The sequence below is a fragment of the Pecten maximus genome, chromosome 15 (genome assembly GCF_902652985.1).
Source record: "Pecten maximus chromosome 15, xPecMax1.1, whole genome shotgun sequence".
Taxonomy (NCBI): domain Eukaryota; kingdom Metazoa; phylum Mollusca; class Bivalvia; order Pectinida; family Pectinidae; genus Pecten; species Pecten maximus.
In genome coordinates, this window is record NC_047029.1 from 21,043,818 (window position 1) to 21,066,303 (window position 22,486).

General features: G+C 34.6%; 1 protein-coding gene across 1 annotated transcript; it reads right to left on the reverse strand.

Moving 5' to 3' along the window:
• Positions 1–5,357: 5,357 nt before the first annotated feature.
• LOC117343312 lies at positions 5,358–22,436 on the reverse strand. Its single transcript, XM_033905655.1, has 6 exons — positions 22,374–22,436; positions 16,816–16,931; positions 16,142–16,267; positions 15,843–15,937; positions 14,582–14,647; positions 5,358–12,165 (listed from the first exon to the last, which is right to left on the reverse strand). Exons 1-6 carry the CDS (start codon positions 22,434–22,436, stop codon positions 11,843–11,845), a joined length of 789 nt encoding a protein of 262 aa, XP_033761546.1. The 3' UTR covers positions 5,358–11,842.
• Positions 22,437–22,486: the final 50 nt, after the last annotated feature.

Sequence of the window (22,486 nt, forward strand, 5' to 3'; positions counted from 1 at the left end):
TATTTGCATCTATAAGCTAATGAGGTAAGTTAAGAAAGCCATTAATCAAGTCTATTTTAAGCGAACAGCGTATTAATGCCTCCTCTGTCATTGATTCCATACATCATTATAAAAATAACAAAGTAAAGTCCCAAAGAATCCACGAGTCCCAGTGTTCACACGTGTAAGGAATATGCTACACTTGTGACGGAAACCACCCCTTCCGTAGGTTTTCATACAGTCGTGAACTTAATCACTGACCATTAACTTGGACTGATGACCATCAGAATCTTGTCAAGTGAAGAACTTCCTAAAGTGATGTGTGATAAAACGTCGTAACTTAGCTTTTTTTGTCCTTGTGATACGTAGGAATCAGCATTTAAACTTACTAGTTACCGTACCTCACTAGAGTATATTGCCGATGACATATCACTCCCAGTAGCATTTTGTTGAAAGTAGCTAATCGGAATTGCCCTTGCTTGAACGTCAATTAAGCAGAGAGCTTGCAGTTAGAACCAACTGCAACAAAAGTCAATACAGATTAACTTTTCTTAATATTAAAAACTTACGGAAATCTTCCAGACACCTCGTCAACTGGGATCGGGAACATTATCGAAGACGCATCCATATTTCCAGCTTCTTTCAACGATATAAACATAGGCCTGAAAATATTGTTACACATATATGTAATTATTTCTTCTGAAATCGAAATTGATATACAGTAAAACTCACTTGTGTCGAACACGGTTGAGTCGAATACATCGGATGAGTCGAACGTTTCGTTCGGTCCCGATTTTTTCCCTTCTTTATCTTAGTAAATTAAGCACGGATGACTCGAACACTGTTGAATCGAATACTACGGTTGTGTCGAATATATTTTGTGGTCCCTCCCTTCTAAACTATACCAAAATTTCCATTTTTGTGTCGAACATCGAGGCGTCATGCTGTCTCAGGTAAAATTTGCTGGCCTCGTCCTATTGACCGAGTGTGACCGATCAGCCGTAACGGTGTAACCAGAGCCTATTGTTAGTTTCCGGCTGTCGGTTACGCATCATCCCATTGTTTATACAGGTGCTCAGGTGAAGTAAAACGTTCAGGTATACATAACTAAGAATAAAATGTGCACGTTTTAGTCTACAAACCAACAGTGTGTTCTATTTACTGTTTTGATGCACACGGCCACCGAAAAAAATAAGTAAAAAGTAAACGATAAATTACATATCTTCCATCGAAAAATAAAAAGAAAAATACCTGTCTGTCATTGATTTATTTATGTATGCCTAAATTCGGAATACGACGATGCAATAGTAACAATGATATGCGGGATGTTTTTACTCTGTTCAAAAGATTGTGGCAATGCATGATCATGCAGCCGATAAACACTGACCGCGGCCTTCACCTTTGATACAAAATCAGCACGTGAACGGTCGATCAATTTTCCCGGACTGTTTATTGTTTAATATTGTTAAATTGGAGAACAATATAAACGGACTTAAAGATAAATAATATGAGTGAAATATATACATTTATATTCTTATAATATATGTAACGTTTTCATAGAATATTATGCTGTCATTTGCGACTCCCGTGTGTAAATCGTGTGTCTATGTCAATGACTATTTTACGCATGAACTTTGTTTTTATCTGTAACTGTGCACAATATTGTTTATTAAATAAAGGAATAATTGTTATCATGTACAATTAATTAATTAATTTGTTATTATGTATAACTTATTTTCGACTATGTTATCACGCAAGTACTTGTTCTGCATACAACCGATGATAGTCGGGTATTTTGTCTCCGTATACAAACACGGATAAGTCGAACCATCGGATAAGTCGAATATTTTGCTTGGTCCCGTCGATTTCGACTTATCCGAGTTTTACTATACATCATATAGAACATTAATACAGGTAACGTTTGAATATTATTAGAATTTGAGTTTACATACATAAACAGTTTTGTGTAAAAGAACAAGAACAACATGCTGCAAGATATATTTAAAATATGGTCTTAAAGAACTAAGGACTGACGCTACGATATCAGACATACATTTTCAACTCAGCGACATTACCGACATACTTAAATCTTTATCTCTTTACAAAGCTGTAGGTCACGACGGAATAAGCCATAATATGTTAAAAAATACAGCATTTTCTATAGCCTACCCATTATCATTAATATTTAGACACTCTCTTGATACTGGTATTTTCCCGGAACACTGGAAATTAGCAATAGTTATGCCATTATTCAAAAAAGGGGATAAACACGTTTCTTCTAATTATAGGCCTATTTCATTACTCAGCACTATCGGTAAAGTTTTTGAACGTTTAGTAGTTAAATATTTGAAAAACTATTTGCTTGAAAACTCACTTATTTATAAATACCAATCTGGTTTCCAATCTGGTCATTCTACCGTCCATCAAATGATAGAAATTTACCATACCTTATGTGAAAATTTGGAAAAAAATCAACCAACCTGTCTAGTATTCTGTGATATCTCCAAAGCGTTCGATCGTGTGTGGCATAAGGGACTGTATGTAAAGTTAGCGAATTATGGAATTAATGGGAAACTTCTAATTTGGTTAAAAAATTATGTAAGTAACAGAAAACAGCATGTTTTTGTAGGAAACAGTAAATCTTCCGTTAGGACTACTAATGCTGGCGTGCCACAAGTATCTGTATTGGGCCCACTACTTTTTATTCTTTACATAAACGACATATCTGATAATCTCGATAGTCTTTCAAAATTATTTGCTGATGATACCTCTTTATTATGTTCTGGTCGATCACCATTTGAAATTGAAATTAAAATAAATAATGACTTAGCAAAAATTCAAAATTGGGCAGAAACCTGGTTGGTGAAATTTAACCCTCTGAAAACGGAAGCCTTACTAATTTCAAATAATGAACATGAACATGTTATAGACATTAGATTTAACAATATAGATGTAGAATTTGTTGATCACCACAAACACCTAGGCGTAACATTAGATGTAAACTGTAAATGTTCTCGACACATTGAAAGCATATGCAAAAATGTATCTAAACAAGTAAGTATTCTCAGAAAGCTCAAATATATTTTAAATAGGCAAACTCTGTATAAAATTTACAAGTCATATATTCTGCCTTTATTTGAATATTGTTGCGAGGTTTGGGATGGATGTTCTCTCAGTGATGCAGATAATTTGGAAAAATTAAATTTAGAAATTGCAAGAATAATTACCGGATTACCTTCCTTTGCTAGCAGGCTCTCATTATACTCTGAAAGTGGATTAGAACCTCTTGTAAATCGTCGTTCTAGAAGAAAACTACAACTATTCTATAAAATTACTAACCAACTCACTCCTAGTTACTTATCCACTTTATTACCTCCCTTGGTATCTGAAAACTCACATTATAACCTACGTGATGCAAATAATTACTCTCTATCGAACTTCAGACTTCAACTAATAAACAAATCGTTTTTCCCATCTACTATTCGACTTTGGAATCAACTTGATCTAGAGATTAGACATAGTATCTCATATTCAGTATTTAAAAAATCTATCTCAAATAAAACACATGTACCTACCCATTACTCAGTTGGAAATAGAAAATCTAATATATTGCATGCGAGATTAAGAAACAAATGTAGTATTCTAAAAAATGACCTTTTTCAATCGCATCTTATTGATTATCGCCATTGTCAGTGTGGACATCCTATTGAGGATGCATACCACGACTTCTTTATTTGTCAAAATGACTTTGAACAGAGAATCGAATTGTTCCGAAATCTAAACAATTTCATGCCACTAGACCTGCAACTGTTGTTATATGGAAACAATGATTTATCCATTGAAGATAATTTTATGATAAGCCAAATCACTCAGAAATACATTCAAGACTCAAGAAGATTTTAATTCCCCGTTTTCTCTTTTCTTAATCAATATTGTGAAATATTATACATACATATATATATTGACAGTTAAAAAAGAAAGAAAATGTATTTATAAAGTCTCTTCCGATTCCGATAGCGCAAGAGAAACGAATATTTTTTTCCAGAAGGCAATGGATCGAACGGAGAAAGCTTACCATGGAACAGGATATAACGAACATTAGAAATAGCAGTGTGTTTTTGTGCAGCGAATAGTTTAATCTTCTGCTATCGAAATAGGATTTGTTTTGTTTGCTTAGTAAAAAATTAAACTAAATTTATCAATTGAATATTTGAATAAATTCGAATCGTAATACTCTCTCTCTCTCTCTCTCTCTCTCTCTCTCTCTCTCTCTCTCTCTCTCTCCAAATATAATTGTTAATATTTCAAATGTCATGTCATCTTGTATAAAAATTGTAAAAAAATCATGATAATTGGGAAAGGGCTTCATATAAGTTTGAAAACTTGTGCCCAATCCTCTTGTATATATTGATACAAATAAAATATGTTTAAATCAAAATGAAAGAACTATACTTACATTTTGAAAGTTTCTCACGCTTGTAAGGCCTTTCACAAAATAAATACCGAAAAAAAAATGCGCGTCTTTTGTTCAGACTCAAAGCACAGAAAGTTAATATATCTAATATGTAGGAGGAGCAAAACAATTGCAATAACATCATCAGGTAGTCGGGAATCATCGAATGGTATGTTAATTACCTGAACCAAGCATAATGAAAGCTCGAAAAGTGCCTAGGCGGTTACGGGTTAACATTGATTGTCAAAATAAACAAAAAGTAAAGCAAAATCTGACGATGAAATGTGTCCGACACAGGGCAAAGAACAACTGCATATGCAGTTTTTCGACGACGCATTTTAGGAAACTTCGGACAAACATCAATTGGTTATGTGTATATTGTCCACTCGTATATGGGTCGTCGTAAAACACCGTTATGCTAGTGAGCGATTACTACATTAATGATGTTTCACATAATTCAAATAAAAATTTGTTTCCCGGACCAGATTCAGTCAAAGATCGTCACTAAAAGGGAAGATCCACAAAATTAAGCCAGGTGCATGCATGCAGTGTGTGCATACTACAATGTTTTAATGAACGATGAAAGAGCTCTCCTAACATGATCGTGCGCACACAGACAGCTGGACGAACGGTTGGACGGATAGGCGATCAACAAGCATACCGCTATTATAAAAGTAAGTAGTTATGCATTTGTGTTTGTCAAGCATCTTGCTGATAACATGTGTCCTGTCTTAACGGCCACGTGTGGGTTCATTCGTAGTTGACCTTGGTTTCATCTATCATTAGCCTGAATTGCGGTCTGTTCAAGCTCTGACCTATTGTTGTTTTTCTTTTTCTACATCAAAAAGATTAAAGGAACATACACACGGTCTTAAGAAGTATAATGTATTGAATTACAACAACAAAATTAGGTGGAATCATATAGATTTTAATACAAAGTTTGATGTATAAGAATAATAACAGTGTACATATTCACACATATTATACTATAGAGACTAGTTTGGTATATTGTTATGTTAAAGCACTTTTGAACGACATTAACGCATTCATTTACATAATTTACTACTACAGAATGCGTACGACAAATATATGAAAACATAAACAAACTATGGCATTTACTTTAAAAAGTCACTTTGGTATTTAAGGTTTTAACAAAATAAACATCAAAGGTGTGGGGTTTTTTCCATCAATTACATAACTGCCATGAAAAAGGTCCTTTTTCATTCAAACTCCAAAAATTTAACACTAAAAAAACTGCCTTTAACAGTATCCAATATTACATCAACAATGTTTGTATATATGATACGTGACCGTATTTTTTTATGCTGAATACAATACACTTACTAAAGACACGGGAGTGTAAATGTTATGCGTCCTACGCGACTGGTACGCGTGCACAGGACTATCATCGTTGATTATGATACATAGAATAGGTACAGTTGTTTCACTGTGGCTTGTATGCCCAGATGGTTGTTAACTTAAGTCTATGATTCTTACCATATGGTAAAAGCTATTTTCTCTGTGTTTGGCGTTATGGCCGGGGAAGGATTTCGTGTTGTACAATGCGGCGAAAAGATTTCTTAAATAGAGATGATAGGACAATTCATTACTGCGTTACATGACAACGCTAACACCCACATAATGATTGGAATCCTAGCAGTCACATATTGATAGGAAAATTTAGAGACAAATTCTAACCGTCAAATAATGGTAGGAATCTAACCGTCAAATAATGGTAGGAATTACAGAAACAAATTCTAAGTAAAAAATAATGGTAGCAATCTCAGAGACAAATTCTAAGTCAAATAATGGTAGGAATCTCAAATTTAGAGACAAATGCTTTATTACTGCAGGTGAAGTATCAATTATAAAAGCTGTATAACAATACATTAAATGGAAATCTCTTGTAGGTTGATGAATATAAACGTTCCATATAAAAGCTCGGAGAGAAAAATATACACTAACAACACAGCGTTACTGCAACAAGAGAAAGCGGTTGTTTAAACAATCATACATACAGTGGCAGGCGAAGGATAAAAATATGTTCTAGGCTATTACCATTGGAATTTATTTATAGATGAGTGGAGAAAATAAGGCATAAGAACTGTATAATATATAAACAGCTTGTGGTGTATCATTCATGATGAGACGACAAACACAAACACAACCACAGTAGTCACCATAACAAACAATTGTACAAAACTTTTAACAGATTTCCTTTTCTTGGCAATCTAGATATAAAGATATACACTATATGTGTCATATTAACTATGAATACTGTTAATGGTCAGGAGACACCTAGAAAATAAACAATGGATTCGGCAAAAAAAAACAAAAAACAGTGAATATTCCTAACAAATACGAAAATAGCAATACGGTACTTACATGCAGAATATGTGTAATAAAAAATATAGTAAAATGTAAATGAGGATGAAATATACACAGATGAAGTAAATAAGACAGAAATCATCGAATCAACGAAATCACGGAAATGTGTAATTCCATGCAAGGTCAGACAACGATTGGTGTATTAAGTCGTACTTAATACACACGGTATGTGCGTATTTACCATATACATGGATCTATATATTATCATAAATGAGAAATCGTTTTCGTTAAATACATTTTATAAAGCTGTTTTAAAACTATCAACATCTTCTGTACGTTAAGTTCATATATGTGTAGAGTTTTCATAGCGGACACATTATATTGTATGCTGTACATTTATATATTATAGCTAATATAAGCCTACCGCAGCTGCCAGTTAAAGTATTTGGTCGATCACTCTGGCATTTTAGCTTTTAAATGTTAAACCGTGCAACCCTTTTAGTCTATATCAGGTTACGTTCGTTCAACGTGTTACCAGGATTCGAAGATATATGTTTACATCGAATCCCATTTGTATAAGATTTAAAGGGCGTTTGAAGGTAACACGGATCCACAATAAAAGATAAAATATAGCAACTGTATTTAGATACTCTCTATAAAGTTGGGACATTTTTAACATAATATATGGCGTAGTAATATTGGCATAGACTAGCTATCTAAAAATAACACATCAATGTCAAAATATAATATGAAAAGAATCCAGATTTGATCAATAAAAATACATTATATTTAACAGCAGTTATAATGAGGTCATAAAATCTATACACTGTATATATAAAGTACATGTTTATATATGTATTCTCTATGCACAAATGTAATTGTTGAAGTGCTGATGAGCATATCAATGTCCATTGCTTATGAGTGATTTGAACATATATGTAATTTTCAGAAGTGTCACCAGGACCAAGTCAATAAAGACAGTGTTATATAATACAATATGGAAAGGGGGTGCAACATAAGGCCTATCCCGTATAACAAGGGAAGTAACTCCAATCAAACTACTTTGCCTACAGATCTATCGGATAAAGATTATAATATTAGCAATTATACAACTACCAAATAATAAATAACAATTAAATCAAATACAACATCAAATAGCACGTGTGAATTCAGCACCGAAATAATAAAAATGAAAACATTACAGAATATACATATATATTAATCAAAACTTTAGTTAACATCACGCGTAAACTTCTAAAACAATACATAAAACAAAAGGCAATAGAAATGTATATATATAATCATTTGTATAAGGATGACTAAAGGTTCTTAACTTCCAGTGTCAGTCCTGGAATCCATGGATTTCAATACATGGTTATCAAACATTAACACTACTTAAAATCTAATAATTCTATTCTAGAAACATACTGACAATAAAATATACTCAAAAAAATATTTACGTACATCATATCTATATCAGTTTAAAGTATAGCCTTTGTAAGTTTCTTGGATATCTCACTGACCAACATCGCCACTCCACCTCCCATTACGAGTCTACAATTCTGGTTAAAACGATCTTTATATCATTATTTGATTATCTTGGTTCACATTTTGAGTACGTGACATAACATGGACTTCACTAAGATTAGATGACGCTTACTCTTCCAGAACACCTGGTCTAATTATCCTTGTACTTTATCAAGGATCTCCACTTCATCATATTTCCCCCTCGTTTTATCGATTTTCAGAGCTCAAAAACATCGTGAAAAATCAAAAAGACTTTTTCAAAATATATCAATTAGATAATACAAGAGTGTAGTTAAATGAATTATTTTGAGTAGAAACATTGAAAATGTTTATCTCTTTGATATAGTTTAGATGCACAACCTTTTCACAAAATTATATGGCAATTCGAATGTACAATTGTCAACCTTGTAATGCATCCATCACATGCCGAATTCATGTGTCAACATACTCACCCAGGTAATTAATCATTATACATTGATCTAGTTTCATTTACGAGACAGTGTTTAAACCTCAAAGAAAAGCAATAAAATCACGTCAAAATCATTCTATATAAATTTTGACTAATACAGTTTGGGGTAGCGTAAAAATAACTATAATGACAAAGGTAAAAATTAAATATAATAAAATAATCAACAGACTAAGTAAATAAGAGTACCGTTTTAGGTAAAATGCTCGCCTCACATTGTATATCACTATAACTCCCACTAGCATTAGGGTGTGAGTTCACCAACTGGAGTCTACTTTGCAATATACCGATATTTTCACGAAACATATTGCAATATTCAAAGGTAAAATAGACGCAATATTTAAAGGTAAAATAGATAAATTATAAATTAAGTTATGTGTCATTGCAAGCAATGCCGTAATAGCGGACGTAAAACCCGTTTAATGAATTGTAAGCATTATAATTATCATAATTATGAAAACATTAGACTCCGAGAAGTAGGAGTTAACCCCCACAGCAACCCTCAAACCAAATATCAGAACTCCAGTACACCTGTAGAAATAAAAAAAAGAGTTTACTGATACCTTTCAACACTTGAACCAAAAACTTAACATTTAAAAAAAACATGCTTGGTATTGCTAAAGTAATACACGTCCCCTACTGGTCCAAATAAAAATAGTTATAGTGATCTTGACCTCGATATGAAACCCCTGAAAGCCGAAATGTAGCTACTCATACTGTAGTTACATGCTAACTTTCACCGACATACCTTGAAGCATGGCTGAGGAAAGTGCGGAAAACTGAGTGGACAGACCGACAGACGGACGGGGAGGAAACCAACAGTTCCTCCGGTTTCACCAGAAGGGGACTAAAAACCAACGCTGATGCCGACATGACAACATAAGCGTCCCCTCTCTTCGAGAGGCAAGGCGAGCTAAAAATCCGTTTAAGTGTTCAAAGAGAACAAGAATCAAGCAGCTTTCCAAGTCAAACGGTTTCTAAAACACCAAAAATACTTCAAGTTATGTATAACATGAAACCTTTGTTGGTACTATTTCGTTTCAAGCTGTTTACATACTGACAATAAAATATACTCAAAAAAATATTTACGTACATCATATCTATATCAGTTTAAAGTATAGCCTTTGTAAGTTTCTTGGATATCTCACTGACCAACATCGCCACTCCACCTCCCATTACGAGTCTACAACTCTGGTGAAAACGATCTTTATATCATTATTTGATTATCTTGGTTCACATTTTGAGTACGTGACATAACATGGACTTCACTAAGATTAGATGACGCTTACTCTTCCAGAACACATGGTCTAATTATCCTTGTACTTGATCAATGATCTCCACATAATCATATTTCCCCCTCGTTTTATCGATTTTCAGAGCTCAAAAACATCGTGAAAAATCAAAAAGACTTTTTCAAAATATATCAATTAGATAATACATAAGCGCCCCCTCTCTTCGAGAGGCGAGGCGAGCTAAATATCCATGTAAGTGTTCAAAGAGAACAAGAATCAAGCAGCTTTCCAAGTCAAACAGTTTCTAAAACACCAAAAATACTTCAAGTTATGTATAACATGAAACCTTTGTTGGTACTATTTCGTTTCAAGCTGTTTACATATATTTACAAATTTTCGTGAATGGTCACAGCGTTCTGCAAAAATATATATATATGTAAATGAAAAATAGAAAACAGAGGAGGACGATATATGTTGAATACAGACAGCATGCAAACATTTTATCTGATTTCCTTTCCTAGTCCGCCTCAAATAACTCTTGTTATAAAACTTGTTTTCCTTTTTCCTTGATTATTTGAGTCGTGTAAACATCTCAAGTTTTTTGCTCGTAAAGAACGATAACTCAAAGTCTCCGCTAGATGTTTGTAAAGACCAACACCGACAAGGGTAAAATAAGTGCATGTGCACGGGACGGACCCTTATCTACCAAAAATGGCACCCTGTATGTTTCGGGACTCTTTTCTAGCGAAGATGGCACCCTGTATGTTTCGGGACCATTGCTTCGCAAGGATCACACCCTATAAAATGTATGTTTCGGGATCCTTATCTAGTGAAGATAGCACCCTGTATGTTTCAAGACCCCTGCTTTGCAAAGATGACAACCTGTATGTTTCAGGACCCTTGTCTAGCGAAGATGACACCCTGTAGGTTGCGGGACCCCTGTCTAGCGAAGATGGCACCCTGTATGTTTCGACACCCGTACCTAGCGAAGATGTCACCCTGTATGTTTCGATACCCTTATCTAGCGAAGATGTCACCCTGTATGCTTCAGGCCCTAACCTTGTGAAGATGACACCCTGTATGCTTTAGGACCCGACTAGCGAAGATGGCACCCTCTATGTTTCGACACCTTTACCTAACAAAGATGGCACTTGGTATGTTTCGGGACGTTTACCTAGCGACGATTGCACTCTCTATGTTTCAAGCGTACGCTGCATTTACACATTAATGTCAATATGGTGAAAACTAAACACTGATTACCTGTTTGTTGAAATATTAATTGCCACATAAGAATTCTGGAGTCACATGGCTACATCGTCAATGTATGGAATGTCCATAACATGTTCTGTTGGCATCTTAGCAGGAGGCTCCATAGCATGGCTTTCTGGTACGTGGTCTACGATTGGCTTCTGTGAACTATCGCAAAATGGATTTCTAATAGCGCGGTTACATACCTGATTCTGCTGACGATCCTGGGCAGGATGCTTTCTGGTATTGTTACATACGGGTTTGGTTGGGGAACTGAAATGGGACAGCTTTATTTTACCACCAGAACTACCATGATGACGACATTTGAGCCCGATACTAAGCCCTGTAGCGACTTTGGGTCGAAAATCAAACTCCCGAAAAACCTTGTTGGGAGTATCCTCGAAGCTTTTATTCTGATTTACTCCCTGTCCGTGACCCCTCACAAAACCTGTAGTAGTATACTCTTCTTGATTGCTGTGGTGACCGTACTTTTGGTTTGAATTCGTGCAATCATTACTTCCGCCCAACAGCTGCTGATTCTCCTTACACACCCCGTGCATTCCTTGTGGACTGACAATCTGCTTTTCAATGGTGTCTCTGGTATCACTATCACCGGTGTTTCGAGAGTGTTGAACCATTTAGTCTTCCGGTGTTTGCATCAATTCCAGACAACCCAGAATAAGTTGAGATATCAGGACTCTCAATATTAGATATAACAGAACGAGTGGAGGATTTAGAGATGCCATCTCTATGTTGTGGATCAGATGAGACAATCCGATTGGTCAGGTCTCGGAAGGGCACTTTCCGTCGGCGTAGATTGACATGCTGTTTGACAAAATGTGTCATGTAGTCAGTCGAGTCTCCATCAATTGATGGATCATGCTCAGCTTGTCTCTGCAGTTGAAGGTGAGCTTTAGCCAGTGCTCGTAATGCTGAAAACAGAATGTATTTCATTGTTTTATATTGTAGACGGAACATTCAATACCAAGCAATTTGAACCGTGTTTGCAAATACTTCTTTTTCTTTAGCATTGCAGTTCCTTCCCGAAAAATTGCTTGCTTGTTTACAAGCGAACCCCTACCTTCACATAATACATCTCCCGAATTTTTACACGACAGGTTAACAATTACTTTTTGCTTTGTTTATAATGGAACTTCTAATTGTTTTATTGCTGGCTCGGCTAGTTGCCCAACTAACCCTTTGACTGTCGTTCTCAGTGTTATTAACTCATGGATAATGTGGCACTGTCCTCTTCACTTCGAAAAGTGGAATTAATGCAATTTGAGTTTTAACGGAGCGTGTTTGTCCATTCTTCAATGTCTTATTTCAGTTATCTGACTGTGCATTCTTTTGTTGTGACAGTTTTAATTTCTTTCCAAGAATGAGAAATATTTGGTTTGGAACTATAACCATATTTAGTGAAAAACAAATACGGATACCAACTATATATACATTGAGCATATGCGTGGTTCGGAATTATTGTATACATGTTGATTTTGGTAGCACGATCTTCCAAAAGATCGTTGCCACACCTCCAGAAACAGAAAGTGTTTCTCTCTTAGCGAGGTGCTTTTTCATATATGGCTGAATTTGTCAAAAGAGTTTAGAAGCAGAGATTTTCAAATCGCAAGAACATATCCAAATGTATGGATTAACTGACCCTTCTAAACTATAAATCAAGGAAATTATAGTCGACTCTTCTACATATTTAATTACAACATAACTATCTGGGTCAGTTTACCACTAAGCTACATGATAAACATGGAGATTGAATTTCCCCATTATGACTTTTACATTTCTTGATCATAACACCGCTGCTTCCTCATTTCACGATATGTCCATGTCGCAGAAGATTCTATGTTATGGAATAGTTACAGCGAATATTATTTCAAAGATGTTGACTTCTAACTGAAAAGTAAAGGATTTCCAAAATGATGAAGGTTATGGAGAAGTTTGTGGTCTCCATCATGACCTCATCAGGGACATAGTTCCTTCCTGCGTGGGTGCAGTAATGTCCCTCATGGCTCTATTATCACTATCCTAGTTCTTAGCTTGAGAACATGACATTTCATGTTGTCACAGACACAAATAAATCTTTCTGGAGCACATGGACTCGTATTCACGAAACCATACTCATGATAAAATACACATTTTGTGCTGGTTGTCAAATATTATGTTTGGTGAGAAATCAGATATCTGAATTTGTATTTCTTCAAAGATTTGAAGGAATTTTGGAAAGATTTCAATTGAGATATTATTTTTGACGTTGAGTTTTTTTTGTTTTTTTTTTCTTTTAAACTATTTCATAATTAAAAGAGTTTAAATTACTATTGTGTAAAAATAAGCCAAGAATATTGGAAGCAATAAAGTGTTGTGGTTTTTAGTGTTATGGTGTATTTATTACATGAATTTTGGCTGGTAGTGTGTTAATACAGTGAAACAGAAATTCAAACGTATTAAATGAAGACCTCTCCACACCAAATTTTCTATAAAATTACTGGACTTGACTGTAAACTCAGTATACTCTTCTTGTACATACATGTATATAGAGTTATTGGTTAATCTCAGTATATTTATGTACTAACCGGACCAAACAGTTACCTCAGTATATACTGTATAGCCGGTTATTTTTCTCGTAGATTATATTTTGCTAGTTTGCGGCCCATTGACGGGTCGCGGAAATATGATCTGTGAAATGATAAGACACAGGTTAATTTAACCCACAAAATTAACTGTGATTAAGGCTCATCATATTGTATCATCATCAGCTGATTTGGCCGTCTCCAATCACGCAAGGTTATTTCAACAATTATAATTATTCAGAACAGATTATATGCTTATAAATTTTAAGTTGAATCAACAATCACATTGAAATGTCACACCAAGGTCTAAATTTCTTACCAGTTATGACACACTATAACAGCATTCCAATGTTAAACGGTTTGTAATTCGAAATCGGGAGCAATATTCCTGAAAATCAGATATCCTTTTATAACCAGATCATGAAATTTTATTTTGCTAAAATGGTATTCTTTCATTAAAAATGAAAATCACTTCATTTTTGACCTGCGAAAATAACCGGCTATACAGTAGATCTATATAGATATCTTTATTGAAGTAACATCAGCATATCTACAAAATTACCTTTTGTTTTTTATTGTTTACTGGTGTGTAAAATGCATCTTTTTTAACAGATATTTTAACATGACGTGCTAATGTGTGTCATCTATTATATCTGTAAAAAAAAATGCAGTTTACACACCAGTTAACAACACATACAGAAGAAAAACTAATTTTTAAATATATGATAAGTATTGACGATTTTCTCAATATATTATGTTTAATTACCTGTATTAATGTCATTCTCTATTTCCTCTTTTACTCCACACAGATTTTCGTGTAACAAATTCAGATCTGAAATGAAATGATCGATACCTATAAACCCAAATATACTAATTGGATGCAAAATGTACAAAGTGATTTCTACGTAGTACCCTCCCTATATTAAGTCTGTGGCATTAAGAAGCATCTGAGGAGAATCATGCTAGTCAGTTCCTGTGATAATAGGACTTCACATATTGATGACAATTTAAATTAGAGACAAAATCTCACCAAATCATATAATTCCTTTTTTCTATAAATTGTCTGCCATAAATTTATGCAATATCAATATCATCTTCTGTTTCTTTAAGAAAACAAATGTAATTTATAATAATATTTGTGTACACTGTCTATTCATTTGTTTTAAAAAAAAAATGTAATATTTTCTTGGCGAAATCTTTCAAAATTGTTTGTTGGTTTTTGTTTAATGTCCTATTTACAGCCAGGGTCATTTAAGGATGTGCCAGGTTTTGGAGGTGGAGGAAAGCCGGAGTACCCAGAGAAAAACCACCGGCCTACGGTCAGTACCTGGCAACTGCCCCACTTAGGTTTCGAACTCACAACCCAGAGGTGGAGGGCTAGTGATAAAGTGTCGGGACACCTTAACCACTTGGCCATCGCGGCCCATATCATTCAATACACAAGGAATAGCTTTAAAATCCAGTCATTTTTTTAAATGATACACACAAAATAGCATTGTGAAGGCTAATTTTATGAGTTCAACGTCGCTTGTGGCTTCCATCGATGTACAAGTGAAAATACTGGTCAGTAATTAGTCAGGGCACGGTGAACTTACAATTCATGGTGTTTGCTTAAAATCGACCATGCATACCTGATATTATTTGAATCAATAAAGGCTAAAAGTAAATCTGAACACAGGTAATCATTGTTTATTTCACACCTGATTGCATTTCACACCCCAGCGGGATATGCAAAGAAAGAAAATGGGGGAACTTGATAAATCCTGAGTGTTTCAAGTGCAACTGTATCGAGAATTCCTAACGGAATTTTCCGAATGTAAACGACGAAAACCCATTTCTTAAAAGTAGTATAGGGCAAATTTAAAACGGGGCGAATATCTTTTGTGTTGCTCAAGGGCAAAAATATACAGTAATTGCAGAGTTTATACACAAGAAATATGTCATGTTACATAAATGTAAAAACAAAATTCATTAGCCTGGTATTACAATACTGACCATGGTAATAAGGCTCAATAAGGTTTACTTACCAGCAACGATCGCCACCATCTCGTTGACCTCTGTGTCCAGTGTGGGACCAGTCATCAGGGACAACTGTATATACCTCTGTAGCTTCTTCAAGGATCTGGTCCAATAACAACATGAAAAAAACATAGTTTACAGTATACTTGTTGCTCCTTGCATATTTCCTTCAGAATAAAAACATTCCTGCATTAATATGGATCCTGACTTATCAGTGAAGGTTCGTTTGAGATATACGCATAAAAGTTCCTGTATTAATAAGGATCCTGACTTATCAGTGAAGGTTCGTTTGAGATATATGCCATACCTTTGTTCAGCACTATCATCCAAGTGTATGTTCAGTAAGCGTGTTGTCAGTAGATGCAACCTTTTCCTCCATTCTACAGCTTCTGCAAGGGAGGCAACTCCAGATCTGATCTGATATTGTGTTGAACTGTGAGAGATCAAGAGACAAGAGACATTAAAAACACTGGCTATTAACAGTCATTCATAAATTCACATTTTATTCTTTCCATTATATATCATGATATATTACTATCTGGATTCCACAAGAACAGTTTTTGTTTACTGATTACGCTTTCAACGATCTTTTACACATTTCACAGGAATGTGACATGCTTTCAATGATTTTTTTTTCACATTTCTAAGGAATGTGACAAATTACTACCAGAATTACAATTTTTATCTTCCAATAGTGGAGTAAATTTTTTTCAAGTTGATAATTGAAAAATGTATCATCCATTACATGTTGCAACTCACTGGATTTTATTTACATTTAGCATATCACATGAATGAATATTTGAAAAATTATGATTTGCCGAAAAATGCCAGCAATTGAATCAATCTTATAAAATTTCATGAAAAAAAAATTAAGAAAAATAATTAATGAATGCTTGAATATGCAGGAAAGTCTGTAGGACACACTACCATTAAACATTTTGAGGCATCTTTCATTCTGATACTATAAAAAAAATACCTCACCCTTCTTGTCCTAAGCTTCTGTGCATTTCCTTTTTGATGGTGATGATTTCTTCTTTAAGCTCAGCGAGATGCCTAGACTTGACTTGGTACTCCGATTTTAACTTCTGTGTTAAGTTCTGTAATGATGAAATTGTCAAAACTTTTTTTTTAAATGTGTGGATAGAATCTTCATAAGGTCAGGTTGCCATATTTGATTTCTAAATAAAACACAAAACATGATTAATTATTTCTGTCATTGTACTTTATCACAGCGTCATTCACTAGAGAATTATCTGGCAAATATTCACACAAATTATTGCAGGGCTTTTTCTCACTTGTTTGGGAAGGGTCCTTTTTGTCTCATTTTGGGAAGAAAATTGGTGAATTGGGAAAGATTTTTTCAGGAGTAAACTGCAAATTTTGGGAATTTGGATTTAATTCCAATTGGGAATGGGACCCATTAACGGCCCCAGAAAGCCCTCAGAAAAAGCCCTGTATTGATTTATTCCAACTAATAACAGTAATTAAATAAAAACCGGCTGGGAAAAAGACACTACTGTGCTGTCCGTGTTGTGTAGGGAACCATATCTTCCACTTAGTATAAAACCTGACCGGTCTCGTAACTAAGACATAACTCAACAGTGGAAAAGTGAGCAGAGTTTGCAGCCCTTTATAAAGAGTTGCATAGGGTGGCGAAGGGTGGCGCAGAAAACTTCCAAAGGAGAGCTACAAAACTCATACCTAGATTTATAAACTTGACATACCCTGAATGCAATCTAATTAAAATTAGACTTGTAATTTTCACTTCTCAACGATACACTACAATACAAGTATTGCAGTGTATCGTAGAGGAACGGAAATTACAAGTCTAATTTTAATTAGATTGACCCTGAATGCTTCCAGAGATTAGACCTGCCAACCTTAGGACATCGAAGGAAAAGAGAGGAATGAATCAAAGTATTTAAAATCCTGAAAACTATCTGTGATGAATGAGTCACAACACCTACAATTCTGTATGTTCCAAATGGATACCATCAGCAGGACAAGAAGACATTCACTAAAAATATTCAATAAGCAATGTAACCTGGACATCAGGAATTACTTCTTTTTTTTTATAGCTTTTATGTTGTAGATGCCTGGAACAACAGCATGTTATAAAATGTAAAACAATTTGAAATTCTACTGGACAAAAATTGGGGAAAATGCCAACAAACAATTTAGCTATATTTACATTTTTTTAAATGTAGATAGAAAATACATTTTAATTACACCAGAAGTATTAAAATGTTAAGTAGATATCTATTAGATGTAAATGCTTTAATATCAATTGATATGGATATAGAGCTTTACAGTCTGCATCCATTATTTATCGTATTAAAAATGCTTCGCTTGTATACTTACCTTGTTAAACATACTAAGTTAAAACCCAATGACTCAACTCCAATATTATTAGAGGTTTAAAAGACAGGAAAATTTTGACAGGCTGTCATGTAATATCCACCAATGTAATCAGGTGGAATAAGACGTCATATACGTACATGTATAGGAGTACCAATGACCCATGAAGAGCCGTGCACGAGTTCTGTTACATTTTTTTGTAAGTCAGTCATGTCCTTCGAATTCGGCGATGGGTTAAAATCCTGTTTTTTAATATCTTCCTCTTTCATCTAAACGATAATGCACCCACCATGCATTATATCTACAATGTGTATTATGTCAGCAGAAACTGAATGGCATACGCGTATCCGTCCTCTTTCCCTCCAACAGTCCAACGGGCCCAACACTGCTCGTTTTTCTTCTAGTCAATATGATTCCTTTGGAGAATGACAACGAGTTTAGCGCGTAAATACATGAAAATAAATATCTAGAGTCTAACATCAATGTATATTTAACGTTACCTTTCTTTGGATTTCTTCCATTTTCAATAAGCATTTGTACGTTCCAAAAGCAGATTTTGTGTTGCCCGCCTATTAATGCCGGATGTTTACTTTTTGTGCTAAAATTTGAGTAGTATGTACTGGTTTGGGGATCCGGACTGAACATTTTCTCAACTAAAGTTCTACACAGCGAAATAATAAATCTTGACTATGAAGTATAATGTTACATCAAACGTTTGGGCACATCTTCAATAAATCTTTCCATTATTTCTTTCATAGTTGTTCTTTAAACCGGTTGTCGCGGAAATTGAAATGCACCACAAATATGTTACATTTGTTGCAAAAAAAATGTTTTTTGCTAAGACTGTTTCATAAAAAGACAGGAGATTATGTAATAATAAGGATGTAAATAGCCCAATTTTCTATAAATGTTTAATGGTTGCAGACAATTAATTCTATATTTCTTTTTATATTACATAAGTCTAATTCAGTTGAGATATACATACTTTACCACAGTTTAGATTTTGAGTTTGTACGTTCAGTTGTTATGGTTACGAAGCGTGAGTGGCATGGCGATCTCCATTCGTCGACATGGTCATATTTGATATACATATATTTTCCTAATCGTAAAACAGTCTTACAAGGCGTGTCTTATCACAAAGATGGACAAATAATTGATGCTACTTTTTTTTAACATAGTGATAGAATCTATACAGACTTATTGTTTTAAAGAATATTAGTCTAGTCCTCTTCTTTGTAAAAACCCACTGTTAAAATCCGGCGGCACCGGTGAAATTATCATATTTAGATATAACTGGTCGTGCGTTCAAAGTTGTATTTCAAAAAGAAGAGATATATAATGCAAAATGTATTTGGATCTGAGAAATCAACGTTTACATTTTTGTACATGCACATCACACAGGAACCAGCCCATGTTCCTCACACTACTTGTACTGCTGTCGCCGTTGTACCATATCCGTCTGGAATAAACACTCACAGTCGACCATGATGTCATATTTCCATATAGAATGCTTACAACCGATAAACGCAGAACGCAAGCTAATCACAACCATGGTTTGAATTCGAGGCCGCGTCACAACTACTTTTGATATACAGCTGCTTGTGTTTACAATTCTTCTTCTTAATGGTTTGCTAATTCCGTCAGAAACGACGGTTATATTATCAGGGTTGATATATACAGTGATTTTTTTATGTGCAGATAAGATGAAGGTAAAAAAAATGAGTGATTTTGATTGGTGTGTGAGGACTTCAAGGGCTACGTAGGGTTTTGTGCCTTGAAGTCCTCAAGTGTAGTGCATTGTACTGCTGCTACAGGAAGGAGAGTCTAGTTGTTGGAGTGTATGATTGTGGAGAGCGTTATCATTGTGTATTTTGTATGGGGCGCCGTTTTACTATTTATTAACAAAACTGGATATCCATAATTCGAATTTATGATATCATTAAATAATTTTGGATATCCAAAATTCGAATTATGGATATCCAAAATTCGAATTATGGATATCCTAAATTCAAAACATTTTAAGATATCCTAAATTCGAATTATGGATATCCAGAAATGAATTATGGATATCCTAAATTCGAATTATAGATATCCTTTTTTTTTTCAAATGTAAGCGTGCAGAGTTTGCAAGTTTTATAGCCTGATCATTAATCCCGAGAAACTTCATCATCCAATCGGTTTCCCATTTTGCTGCTGCATAGGCCTTCTTGTAGTTTTATTGTGTCGTTCTTGTTGTGATTTGTTTTGTATATGATACTTTCGTCGGTTGTATGTATTCACGGAAGTCGTTAATATAAACGAGGAAAAGGAAAGGTCCCAAACAGGTTCCTTGGGGGACTCCTGATGTAAAATTGTGAGAAAAGTTTCGGTGTTGTACTGGTACAATTGCTAAGAATTACGATCACCCTTACAAAGAACGTCTACGTCGACTGGACAGTACCATAACAAATTGAGCAATGAGTGTTCTTCTTAGTAAACTTACATTAAGGGACAAATTAGGAAAAAATGATAGCAGTTTTCACAGGGATGCCCACATTGACAATCAGACGAATCTACTTAGCTCTAAAAATATCGTACTTTAGTGAACATGCTCGATTTCTTAGTTGGCTGTGAAGAATGTATTGTTTACGTACTGACATAAATTTGTTACATGAAGGAACTTAGAGAAGGGGAGTTTCTAATACTTAGTACTGTTATTCGAGTCGTTTCAAAGTTTGAAGCAGAAGAAAAGAAAGAGTTTTTAGACAGTTGTAAACAAATAGTCGCTCTCTAAGTAAATGTGCATTTCAAGCAAATTATAAGAAGCTATATTTCCAATATACATTAGCATTAAGTCGATGAGAAAATCAGGTGACTGATTATTAACTATTGAATAAAATAAAGACACTTTTCGAGCGTCTCTTCTCTTTGCAAGGAGTAACCATCCGGTTTCTCCATATAAGAAATATGGGGTTTTTTTTGTAAATAAGGGAAGCCCTGTGACTATTCCTGCGGTTTCTAAGTTTATTTTTTCTAATAACAATGAATTTGTTTTACCGCAGTTGTCCCAAAATTCGCATGCATAATCAAGTAGAGGTCGTATGTAAGTAAAATACATTTTTTCTAGTGAATTTCTATTTAAAATAAGTTTTGATTTACGAAGGGTAGCTAGCTATATATTTGTTACTTTATTAACTATGTATTCTACATGAATATTCCATTTACAATCAGTGGCAAGGATAACTCCTAAGTATTTATACTGGTTAGTGATCTGGATGGGGGTATTGTCAAATGTGAAGAACGGAACAAATAGAAGCTGCCTATTTGAGTCTCAGTTTTGGTAGGGTTAAAGGGGAACATCGGCAATTCTTTGGACCAAACTTCAAGTTTTTTTCAAATAACTTTTTGCCTCAGCTTCAATAATATTTAAGTTATTGGACGAATAGCAAGAAGAGATATCATCTGCGAAAAGCCTAGACAGAGGAGAAAGATCACAGAAAATAGCATTTATGTATAATAGGAAGAAACGTGGACCGAGAACTGAACCTCGAGGAACACCAGCATTATGGTCTTAAATGAGGATAGCGAATCGTTAAAGAAAACATATTGTTTTCGTTGTGCCACACGCGGCCAAGGTCTTTGAAAAATCACATAAAAAATTAAATAGAATGCTTGTAATTTTCTAAAGAAGTAATTATTGAATGATACAGCCCAATAAGCTGATGAGTAGTTCAATGGTTTGATAGAAACTCAGACTGATACTTATGAATGAGGCCATTTTCGATTAAGAAGTTATAAACATCATTATAAACTACACGCTCAAAACGTTTACCTATACAACTTAGCAACGAGATGGGTCAGTAGACTATGCTTGCGTCGTTGGCCATAAGAATACGCATGGCATCGGCAGTTTGCAGTTGTCAGGAAATATTCAAGAGGACAAAGAATAATTTGATATAAAAGAAAGCGGTATAGAAATTTCACTGGATAGTAATTTTCTTTAGATAGCAAAATCCCCATTGACCATGTCAAACGAATATACCCTGTGGGACTTGAAATCAAGGACACGACAGACTCTTCAATATCAACTGCTTATAGAAACACCCTTGCTTCCCTACACATACATGTAGTGTTTTAGGTCTCATTTGATTCAATGTCCCATTATCACGATTTCCGTGAAAGATGCCAACCTTAGTCATTACCTTCGTAATCTTACGAAAAGAAGCAGGTTGGTCGTTGTCATAGGGAAGTGTTTTGGTCGACATTATAATCGCACCAGGACATATTCAATTATATGTGTTGTAGAAAGTCAGGA